The 12,609-nt window shown below is 39.8% G+C and overlaps 1 protein-coding gene across 2 annotated transcripts in view; it reads right to left on the bottom strand.

Annotated features, from left to right (window-relative positions):
* Window positions 1-7,987: 7,987 nt before the first annotated feature.
* Window positions 7,988-12,609, bottom strand: part of VWA3B (von Willebrand factor A domain containing 3B) — a 164,688-nt gene continuing 160,066 nt past the window's right edge. For both annotated transcript variants that reach the window (XM_075852598.1, XM_075852599.1), the window contains one exon: window positions 7,988-8,226. In XM_075852598.1, coding sequence (XP_075708713.1) covers window positions 8,040-8,226 — 187 coding nt within the window. In that variant the 3' untranslated portion in view covers window positions 7,988-8,039. The remainder of the gene's footprint in view (window positions 8,227-12,609) is intronic.

The following is a 12,609-nucleotide window of genomic DNA, read 5'->3' as shown; positions in this document are numbered from 1 at the left end:
GCAGCTGAAAAGCACCCACAGCATAATGCTGCCACTACCATGCTTCACTGTAGGGATGGTATTGTGCAGGTGATGGGCAGTGCCTGGTTTCCACCAGACATTAAGCTTACAATTGAGGCCTAAAAGTTTAATCTTGTTTTCATCAGACCACAGAATCTTGTATCTCACAGTCTGAGTCCTTTAGGTGCTTTTTTGCAAACTCCAGACAGCTTCTTTCTAGCCATTCTGCCATAATGGTGAAGTGCTGCAGTGATGGTTGACCTTCTGGAAGATTCTCCCATCTGCAAACAGGATCTTTGGAGCTTAGCCAGAGTGACCATTGGGTTCTTGGTCAACTATTGTACCAAGGCTTTTCTCCCCCTATTGCTTAGTTTGTTGGGACAGCTAGCTCTAGGAAGAGTCCTGGTTGTTCCAAATGTCTTGCATTTAAGAATTATGGAGGCCATTGTGCTCTTGGGAACTTTCTCCAGATCTGTGCCTCCACACAATCCTGTCTCTGAGCTCTTTAGACAGTGCTTTCCTCCTCATGGCTTGGTTTTTGCTCTGATATGCATTGTCAGCTGTGAGACCTTATAGAGACAGGGGTGTGTCTTTCCAAATCATGTCCAATCAAATTAATTTACCACAGGTGGACTCCAATCAAGGTGTAGAAAGATTTTTTTAAGATGATCTAGAGAAATGGGAGGCCCCAGAGCTAAAGGAGAGGAGTCAGAAAACCACCATCACTAATGATAAAGTTGGTAAAACACCTTTTTTTCCAATTCACTCCAGCAGCACCCAATATTTCAGCCATACATATTTATAAATAAATCCACCACTAGTCCATTCTTTCAATCTGATAAAATGTCCAACACCCAGCTTAAAAAACAATTAATTACTTGGTAAGAGTGACACATCTGCTGACGCTCCTCTATGCAAATACTGACGCTATTATACTTGCAACAAGAAAAATATATATTTTTAAAAAATATATAATAACCCATGCTCATTAGATTAGCCCAGGTAACTTTGTGCAACAGTGACTTGAGGCCCAAAAAAGTTAAAAATAATTAGTTTGCTTTAACATCCTCTTTCTGCCTGATATAAAATTATACTATATACCATACATTTGATTCATGTTTGAACTAATACGTCACTAGTCAGTATTTCATCCAACCAGTCCATGATGACCTGAAGTAGATCAGTGTGATCTGGCTAGAGGCATTAGTGCCTCCACATGCGGCAAGCCGCCATACACTAAGCGCCATTACGCAGGACCCAGGCTATTACAGTGCCTGATGAAGGTCAGAGACATGACCGAAACGTCGCACTTATACTGCCATAATTACTAATATTAAAAATCTATCTTTGGATAATGACTTCTGGTGTGCATTGTACCTTTTCTTATATTAGTGGAAACACTCCACTCTAACCTTCTTAGCCAATGAAAGCAGGGTGTACCAATCTCTGTACCTGGATCACAGGCCTTTGGGTACCCCCACACCTAGAATACATTCAAAAGTTTGAAGCTCACAGTGAACATTCAGAACAGAATGAGCATGCTGCAGATTTGAAAATCCATAGCATGTTCTGATTTTTGTCCGGGAAATTAATTAATTTTCATTAAATTGGCTTACAAATCTGGACGGTAAAACCCCAAGTAATCCGATACATGTGCCTGGGGCCTTAGGCTGGATTCACATGGGTTTTGATGCAGTTTTTTTCTTTTAGCTAAACACAGGAGTCGATAAAAAGGGAGGAAAAGTATAAAAGAATGACTGATATGTGTCCTCTCATTTGGATCTGCATTTGTCTGTTGTGTGATTGTTTTAAAACTGCACCAAAACCTGCATGTGTGATTTCAGCCTAAGACATGTTTCTGGGTCCAGTTATTCCATAGTGAATCCAATGGCTTGGAATGGGCGTGTAAGATTCTTATACAGATCTGTGGTGCTCATCGTGTTAATTTAATAGACTGCATGCAGCTGTATCAAACTACCAATCAATAGCTAAATGTATTAAACACATAAAATTACACACAACTATATTAGTTTATCATAAGCAAATGTGTATAAAATATTGACATACATGAAACCTTTTAATATGTTCCGTTCCAAAAAAATATCAAAATAAACAGAGAATATATTAAAAAATCCAGACAGAAAGCGTTCACTTATGAGTATATTTTTATAATCTGCAAATTGAAAGGAGGGTAAACACATAAAAAATATAAGGAGAGGCACCATATGCACATTGGCACAGCGGCAGAATTATTTAAAATCGACTTGGATTTTTATTACCATACTCAATAGACTGCTGCCACAGTAAACGCAGTAAATATATGCTGAAATGGACACCAACTTTTCAAACTATTTATGCTAATCTAAGAGTATACCTCATATATATATATATATATATACATACATACACATACACATACATCAACTTTGCAACTTACTTACTGTTGTTATTAGGTTGTTATATTCATGCTAATTCTGTGTGAAGTTACTGACAGCTAGGTGTCTCCCTACCTTTAATCTGCTGTCCACCACTTGTTGTCAAGCAAAATACGTCTTTAGTTACTTAGCAGAGGAGATGGACTGCGGGAAGCGGGGTGTGTATCTCTTCGAAAGCACACTCAAGTGTCTTCACAGCCTGCCCATAGAAGTCTATGGATAGGGGAGGGGGAATAGGAAGTGGTAACAGGAGCAGAGACTTAGATGCTGCTGCCCATAGATGTCTATAGAGAGGAGCAGAGAGAGAGACACAGACGCTGGTGCCAATAGACATCTATGGAGAGGGAAGGGGGAGGGGGAGCAGAGTGAAAAACACACAAATGCCCATAGAAGTCTATGGAGAGGGGAGGTGGAGCAGAGAGACACACACAGACAATTCTGCCAATAGACATCTATGGAGAGGGAAGGGGGAGCAGGAGCATAGTGAAAGACACAGATGACATAGAAGTCTATGGAGAGGGGGAGAAAGAGGGGGGGACAGGAACAGATTGAGAGACACAGATGCTACTTCCCATAGAAGTCTATAAAGAGGGGAGGAGAGAGCAGGAATAGAGACACAGACCCATAGAAGTCTACGGAGATAGGAGGGGGAAGGAGGAAGAGCAGAAAAAGAGAGAAGACACAGGCTGCTGGTAAGAGTTCTATTTCCCCCCAGTTCTGGATTCTCGAATACACTGCTCATTACTCCTGTATAATCTCCTCCATGCTGTTGCTGCAGTATATATATATATATATATATATACATATATATAGACAAATCAAGGGTAGGAGCAGCACTGTGATTCCTTGCCTGTTAAGGCTGGTGCTCAGCTTTCAAACAGGGAGTGACCTCTCCCTGCACAAACGTGTATCCAAAAAAGAGAGAAAGAAGCAGCACTCAAAAAAACTGTGGTTCATTCATCCAGCATCCACTGCAAAGCTTCACCTTCTCTATGAAGGCTTTTTTATAGAGAAGGTGAAACGTTGCAGTGGATGCTGGATGAATAAACCAGAGTTTTTTTGAGTGCTGCTTCTTTCTCTCTTTTTTGAATGGATATATATATATATATATATATATATATATATATATATATATATATATATATATATATATAGAGAGAGAGAGAGAGCGAGAGAGAGCGAGAGAGAGAGAGAGAGAGAGAGAGAGAGAGAGAGAGAGAGAGAAATAGAGTGCAGTAACGGCACCATGGTAGATGAAAGCAAAAGTGGATTTATTTCACCTCAACACAGCAACGTTTCGGTTCAACAGGAACCTTTCTCAAGCCATAATAAACTGAATAAAGTGTCAAGTATTTATAGGAGGAGCATACATCAATCGACAATAAAACAATTATATGTATAAATCCATCAAAACATGTACAAAATGTATACCAATATTGAATGAAAACATTCATAGAGTGCACATCACTTTTCCACTGTGAAATATACAGAAACAATACAATATACATGAAAAGTGTAGTGATAATTGTAAGAAACACCGTAAATAAAGGCAATTTACGATAATTGGAAGCAGGCAGAAGCTAATTACATTGTAGCACCAATGTACTCACTGTAAATCGTTCAATATGCAGAGAGATGAAAAGTGCGCCCGACACACACACATGTGTGTCTAGTGCGCATGTCCCAAGATGGCGCCCACACCGGATATTAAATACGGTGGAACGCATCAGACAGCGTTCCACCGTTCCTGCGCATGCGCCAGCCGGGAATTAGCTAAATAGAACCTATAGATATCTAAAAATAGCGTGATACCTAGAGTTAGACCATAGTCCACACAATGCATTGGGCTAAATTGTCCATCCATCAGAAATTGGATAGATATTCGACCGCCTACACAGATAGGAAGACTAGATAAAGCAAATATATGTGCACAAATACCATTCTGTTGATGTAACATGCGACCCCCTAGTGGTAGATAAATAAATCCATATGTCATGATGTCTCAATATGATAAGACTGTAGTCACCAATGGGACAACTGCGAATATTATATTAATGGGAAAATTTACACTCCAATCAATGATATCAGATATTCACAAAAAATATCGTGGCAGAGAAAGACACATCCGCCAAAATAACACAACATGGGTGAATATCAACGCTGAGCCCATATTTAAATGGAGACATAAACTGACATTTATTAAAAATACCAGGGAGGAAATACAGACATCAACAGCATTGGAGCTATATGGTCCAAATAAACAATAGTTTTAGATTATAATTAAATTAGCTATCTCATTAAAACTCTGCTAATGTATATTCCAAAATTTAACATTGGCGCTTTTAAAGAGAGGAAGACTTCTGCCGCTTTCCAATGTCTCTCAAAATTGCTTAACATGCAATTATGTATCTAGAAAGTGAAAAAGAAAAAGAAAAAGTGTCCTCAAGACTCAACCAAATGTGCAAAAAATTTTCAGATCGGGGGTATCCAGATTATGTGTTGGATTTTAATAGACGGAAGGTGGATCTGTTGGACAGACAGGACCTTCTCAGTGGTCAGACTGTTGTTAAAAAGAATGCTCGGTTACCATTCATCTCCACTTTCTCCTCATTAAGCCCACAGATTGGTGGGATTTTGATGAGGGATTGGAAGATGTTAGAGAGAGCTCTTCCGAGGGTTACTGAATTCCGAGAGAGGCCTATGATGGCATATAGGAGAGGTAAAACACTCAAAAATAGCGTGGTTAAGGCTGATATTGGGTCACATCGGAAAAATCAGATGTTTCTGGCCCCCCCGAAACATGGGTGTTTCCCATGTCTTGGTTGCAATATCTGTGATATGATGATCAAGGGTGGCACTTTCAATCACCCACAAACTGGCCAGTTAATAAACATCAAAGGCTTCTTTACGTGCCAATCATCTTATGTGATTTATCTGTTGAGCTGCCCATGTGGTCTTCACTATGTTGGTGAGACCACTACAGAGGTACGTCTCAGGATGAGAAATCACAAATCAAACATCAAAACTAAGAGACAAGATCTACCAGTGTTGAGACATTTTGTTGAGAAAAAACATAGTTTATCACAGTTGAGATTCAGAGTCATTGACTCTGTGCCTCAGCTGAGGCGTGGTGGTGACAGGGGTTTGATACTCAAAAGAAAAGAGCTTGAGTGGATCTTTAGATTGGAAACCATGTCTCCCAAGGGGTTGAACATAGAATATCCTTGTGGCCCACATATTTGAGATAGTGACGATTCACTTGTTTTCTCCCGCGGATCTATAGAGATATGATTGGTTGACGTTCTCGAAGGTATAATTTGTGTCTGTAATGTATATTTCAACTGAGGTCTTATTTCGACCTTCTTGGAATATACATATTTTATATATTTGTTTTTAAATTTACATATTTTGTATAGTAATGCATTTTTTCTTTTTCTTTTTCACTTTCTAGATACATAATTGCATGTTAAGCAATTTTGAGAGACATTGGAAAGCGGCAGAAGTCTTCCTCTCTTTAAAAGCGCCAATGTTACACTTTGGAATATACATTAGCAGAGTTTTAATGAGATAGCTAATTTAATTATAATCTAAAAGTATTGTTTATTTGGACCATATAGCTCCAATGCTGTTGATGTCTGTATTTCCTCCCTGGTATTTTTAATAAATGTCAGTTTATGTCTCCATTTAAATATGGGCTCAGCGTTGATATTCACCCATGTTGTGTTATTTTGGCGGATGTGTCTTTCTCTGCCACGATATTTTTTGGGAATATCTGATATCCTTGATTGGAGTGTAAATTTTCCCATTAATATAATATTCGCAGTTGTCCCATTGGTGACTACAGTCTTATCATATTGAGACATCATGACATATGGATTTATTTATCTACCACTAGGGGGTCGCATGTTACATCAACAGCATGGTATTTGTGCACATATATTTGCTTTATCTAGTCTTCCTATCTGTGTAGGCGGTCGAATATCTATCCAATTTCTGATGGATGGACAATTTAGCCCAATGCATTGTGTGGACTATGGTCTAACTCTAGGTATCACGCTATTTTTAGATATCTATAGGTTCTATTTAGCTAATTCCCGGCTGGCGCATGCGCAGGAACGGTGGAACGCTGTCTGATGCGTTCCACCGTATTTAATATCCGGTGTGGGCGCCATCTTGGGACATGCGCACTAGACACACACATGTGTGTGTGTCGGGCGCACTTTTCATCTCTCTGCATATTGAACGATTTACAGTGAGTACATTGGTGCTACAATGTAATTAGCTTCTGCCTGCTTCCAATTATCGTAAATTGCCTTTATTTACGGTGTTTCTTACAATTATCACTACACTTTTCATGTATATTGTATTGTTTCTGTATATTTCACAGTGGAAAAGTGATGTGCACTCTATGAATGTTTTCATTCAATATTGGTATACATTTTGTACATGTTTTGATGGATTTATACATATAATTGTTTTATTGTCGATTGATGTATGCTCCTCCTATAAATACTTGACACTTTATTCAGTTTATTATGGCTTGAGAAAGGTTCCTGTTGAACCGAAACGTTGCTGTGTTGAGGTGAAATAAATCCACTTTTGCTTTCATCTACCTTGAAGTCCTGGTGCCGTTACTGCGCTCTATTTTTCTCTATTGGATATTGGGGAATTGATTCACCCCCAGGTAACGAGCACATGGCCTGATTTGTTGAATTATTGGAGTGCTGTGTTCATCTACCCTGGACTGTATATATATATATATATATATATATATATAACAGTCAGGACAGTAGGAGTAGGATTCTTCTCTTCTATGTGTGCTGTATATAGAAGACACGATGGCCGTTAGGCTCTGCCCACTAGCTAAGGGTAAATTGAGAAATAGAGATAGGGCCTGAAGAGTTAAAAAACTGCTTAAAAATAATTATTGTCATGTAATAACCGGAAATAGAGTTATTCCTCATGTACACACATATGACAACTTATTCTGAAAGTTCACTAAAAGGTTAGGTATGCTTTTAAATATATGAAATACTTTTTCTTTTTCATTCGAATGTTATTTTTAGGGGTTGAAAAACCTCTTTAAAGTGAATGTATTACTATGATAGACCTACTCAAAAGGGTATAGAAATGTGATCCCCTAATAGGGTTATACTAATGGGTACAATTACACCCACTAAGCGAGTAATACGTTATAGCCTGTCATACGTTATAGCCTGTGATTAACATTTCCTCAGGAATCCTGTAATTTATGTCATATGATTTTTTTTTAGAGCTGCTAAATAGTTAGAGGGTATCATGTGATCCAGTGCTTTCTTTGCAAGCCAATTATACTCAATATAGATATATTCAGACTTGTCTTCTAATTTAATCATAGTAACAGGTTCTCTTTAAAAGGGGGTGTATAAAATAGCTTGTTCTCCTTAAAATGCATCTGCACAGTTACAGTATATCCACACCTTCTTCGTACAGGTAGAGAGATAGCTGCGTTTTATTCTTCACCAAAAGTTGAGTAGTTATTGCCAAAGTAAAAAAAAAAACAACCAAAGATGTAAAGTGTTCTACTATCACGAGTGGCAGACCTCTAACAATTTATTTGACAGTTTACTTTTCTGAATCAATTGATGATATTGTAAAGGAAGATATATCTGAAAGTGAATCTTCATTCTCTGAAATGATATGATCTTCATCAGAACCTATTATCTTATTGTTCTCATAGTAGAATTCTATAGCATTGTTATATGTCTTCTCTGAGAGGCCAAAACAGTGGTGTGCTTCCATATTCTGACATCTAAAAGACAAGAACCATTTAGAGTGTTACACACAGTCTGTCATTCAGGAGCTGCCCATCAAATTTACACCATCAACAGTTGAATTGTATATCAATTACATTTATTAACCCGTTCTCGTCGCAGCTATTTTTAATTTTAGTTTTTTATCCCTGCTTTCCAAGAGTCATAACTTTTATATTCTTCCATCGACATAGCCATATATAGCCTTGTTTTTTGCGGGAAGTGTATGACACTGATTGGTCACTGATTGGTCAGCATCATACACTTCTCTCCACAACGCCCACTTGGTCAAAAGTAAAAACATGCCCAGTTGTCTATTAAGAAAGTCATTAGCATAAAGCTAAAATATGTCAACTTGGTGAAAATAGATTGTTTTTCTAAATAAAAAACACTGCTGTAATCTACATTACAGCGCCGATCACTTTATGTACAAGATACGGCACTTATAATGTGGTGACAGAGCCTCTTTAAAGGCATATGAATGGGAGTTGTCCTCATAAGACCTCTTTAAGGTGACATTATAAAATAAGTAAAAACAAGATACCTAGATCAATAGTAGAAATTAATTTCTGCAATCAAGCATTAACCTGCTTGATTCCAGTTGTGCTTATTGATATGTGATGGACCATCAATGAGGATAGATGGATGGATGATGGATATATAGATATTTATGTGTTTCCAGCAGATATTGAGCTGCTGAGATGTTAACCCCTTCCCGTCGTGAACAACTTTCAGATTTTCATTTTCGTTTTTTCCACCCCACATTCCAGAAGCCATAACGTCTTTATTTTTCCGTCTATATAGTACTATGAGGGCCTGATTTTTGCGGGACGAGTTGTAGTTTTTCGTAGCACCATTTATTTTGCCATATAATGTACTAGGAAATGGGGAAAAAATTATTTGTGGGGTAGAAAATGAAAAAAACAGCGATTACTCCATGGGTTTTTGCGCGTTGTTTTTACGGTATTCACTGTGCAATTAAAAAAACATGTTAACTTTATTCTGTGGGTCAATACGATTACAGCGATACCAAATATATAAAGTTTTTTCCTTATTTTACTACTTTTACATGTAAAAAAGAAAATTTATTCTGCGTCGCCAAATTCTGAGAGCCACAACTTTTTTATTTTTCCGTCGATTAAGTGGTATGAGGGCTTATTATTTGCGGCATAAGCTGTCGTTTTTAATAATACCATTTTGGTGTAAATACGATGGTTTGATCACTTTTTATTTCATTTTTTGTGGGAGTTCACGATGCAGGTTAAATAAATGATATATTGTAATAGTTCAGACTTTTGCGGACGCGGCGATACCAATAATGTTTATTTATTTATTTTTTTACTATGCTCTAGGGGGAAAATGGGAAAAGGCGGGTTATTTAAACTTTTAATTTTTTTATTTTTTTTTTACACCAAAAAAAAAACTTTACTTAACTCATTTTTACTTTTTTTATTAGTCCCCTTAGGGAACTTCAACCAGCGATCGTTAGATCGCATGTACGATATACTGCAATACTAATGTATTGCAGTATATCGTGATTCTGACAGGCACCTATTAAGCCCTGCCGGAGGCAAGGCTTAAGCCCTTAAGGACGCAGCCTAGTTTTGAAGGCTCAGAGCCCATTTTTCAAATCTGACATATTTCACTTTATGTGGTAATAATGTCGGAATGCTTAAATCTACTCAAGCGATTCTGAGTTTGTTTTCTCGTGACACATTGGGCTTCATGTTCGTGGTAAAATTTGGTCGATATATTCAGTGTTTATTGGTGAAAAATTGCCAAATTTAGAGAAAATTTTGAAAAAATAGAATTTTTCAGAATTTAAATGCATCTGCTTGTAAAACAGACAGTTATACCACCCAAAATAGTTACTAGTTCACATTTCCCATATGTCTACTTTGGATTGGCATCGTTTTTTGAACATTCTTTTATTTTTCTTGGACGTTACAAGGCTTAGAACATAAACAGCAATTTCTCATATTTTTAAGAAAATTTCCAAAGCTTTTTTTTTAAGGTACCTCTTAAGTTCTGAAGTGGCTTTGAGTGGCCTATGTATTAGAAACCCTGATAAAACACCCCATTTTAAAAACTAGACCCCTCAAAGTATTCAAAACAGCATTTAGAAAGTTTTTAACCCTTCAGGCATTTCACAGGAATTAAAGCAAAGTGGAGGTAAAATGTGCAAATTTCATTTTTCTTGCTCAATTTCAATTTTATTCATTTTTTTTTCTGTAACACAGGAGGTTTTACCAGAGAAACACTACTAAATATGTATTGTCCAGATTCTGCAGTTTTTAGAAATGTCCCACATGTGGTTCTACTGCGCTCGTGGAATAAAGCACAAGCCCTAGAAGCAAAGAAGCACCTAGTGCATTTTGAGTCCTCTTTTTTATTAGAATATATTTTAGGCAGCATGCCAGGATTGAAGAGGTATTGAGGTGCCAAAACAGTAGGAATCCCCCAATAGTGACCCCATTTTGGAAACTACACCCCTCAAAGAGTTCATTTATGGTTGTTGTTACCATTTTGACCGCACAGTTTTTTCACAGCACGTATTTGAATTGGGCTGTGAAATGAAAAAAATGTGTAATGGCAGGAAGGAGGTGAAGGGAAGTGAGCCCTAATCTACCCACCGCCCTGTCCCTGCCTACTTGCAACGACCCGCCCTAGGCGACGGGGTACAACTGGGCGGCGGTCCCTACGCTGTCTAAGTGCATGGGAGAACAAACAGGGAACACGCAAGGGAAGGGGCAGTAGCCCACGGAACGCCGCGAGGAAACGGAGCGGTGAATGAGTAGTCCGGACCAGGATGAAGTGGAGTATACCCAAGTGAGCACGGAGGAGGAAGCAAGCCAGAGGCAAAGCAAAGCAGGTTAAGAGGAACTGCAGCAAGGCAGAAGCACGACAGAAGCAGGCTGGAGCAAGCAGCAGTGGGGCCAGGAATCCGGAAGAATTACAAGCACTGAAGAGGAGAACACGGCAGGTAATAAAGGACAGGGGGCGGAGCTAACTCTGACTGACCAGGCCACGATAGGCTCTCCCACTCCTGAGCCTGCCACCCTGGTTGGTGGGAGATGGTGTCAGTCGAACAGGTCTGGCCTCAGGTGTGGATTGATTAATCCCAGGAGTATACCTAGACGTAGTACCTGGCAGATCCCTAACAGTACTCCCCCTTTTATGAGGGGCCACCGGACCCTTACTAAGAGGACCCGGTTTAGTAGGGAAGAGAAGGTGGAACCTCCTGATCAATACCCCAGCGTGAACATCACGGGCAGGTACCCAAGTCCTCTCCTCCGGCCCGTATCCTCTCCAATGGACCAGGTACTGGAGGGAGCCCTGGACCATCCTACTGTCCATAATCTTGGCCACCTCGAATTCCACCCCCTCAGGGGTGAGAACGGGAACAGGAGGTTTCCTCGAGGGGGACCAGGACGGGGAGCAGCGTTTAAGGAGGGAGGCATGGAAGACGTCATGTATGCGAAAGGATGGGGGCAGCTCCAGACGGAAGGATACAGGGTTGAGGACTTCAATGATCTTATAAGGTCCAATAAATCGGGGAGCAAACTTCCTGGACGGGACCTTAAGGCGCAAGTTCCTGGACGACAACCAGACCAAATCCCAGACGACAAACCGGGGGTTAGCAGAACGTCTACTATCCGCCTGAATCTTTTGCGCGCTCTGGGACGCCTCTAGGTTCTTCTGAACCTGGGCCCAGACAGTGCACAGTTCCCGATGAACATCCTCTACCTCAGGATTATTGGAACAACCAGGGGAAACGGAGGAGAACCTTGGGTTAAACCCGAATTTACAGAAAAACGGGGAGACCCCTGACGAGTTACTGACCCGGTTATTCAGGGAAAATTCAGCAAGGGGAAGGAATGAGACCCAATCGAATTGACAGTCAGAGATGAAACACCTTAAATATTGTTCCAGGGATTGGTTGGTCCTTTCCGTTTGGCCATTAGTTTCGGGATGGAAGGCGGAGGAGAAGGACAGATCAATCTCCAACTTTTTCAAAAAGCTCTCCAAAATAAGGAAACAAATTGTACCCCCCTGTCAGAAACGATATTGACTGGGGCCCCATGGAGACGCAGGATGTGTTTCACAAACAAAGAAGCTAACGTCTTGGCGTTAGGTAGCTTCTTAAGGGGCACAAAGTGGCACATCTTGCTGAAGCGGTCTACTACCACCCACACCACCGACTTGCCCTGAGATGGAGGCAAATCGGTGATAAAATCCATGGAGATATGGGTCCAAGGTCTCTGGGGAATGGGCAAGGAACGTAGTAGGCCCGCAGGTCGGGACCTAGGGGTTTTGGACCTAGCGCAAACCTCACAAGCGGCGACGTAAGCCCTAACGTCTTTAGGCAACCCAGGCCACCA

This window comes from Rhinoderma darwinii, chromosome 2 (genome assembly GCF_050947455.1).
Source record: "Rhinoderma darwinii isolate aRhiDar2 chromosome 2, aRhiDar2.hap1, whole genome shotgun sequence".
In the NCBI taxonomy this organism is placed as follows: domain Eukaryota; kingdom Metazoa; phylum Chordata; class Amphibia; order Anura; family Rhinodermatidae; genus Rhinoderma; species Rhinoderma darwinii.
Note: the sequence above shows the minus strand (reverse complement) of the source record. Positions and strands in the feature narration are given on the sequence as shown.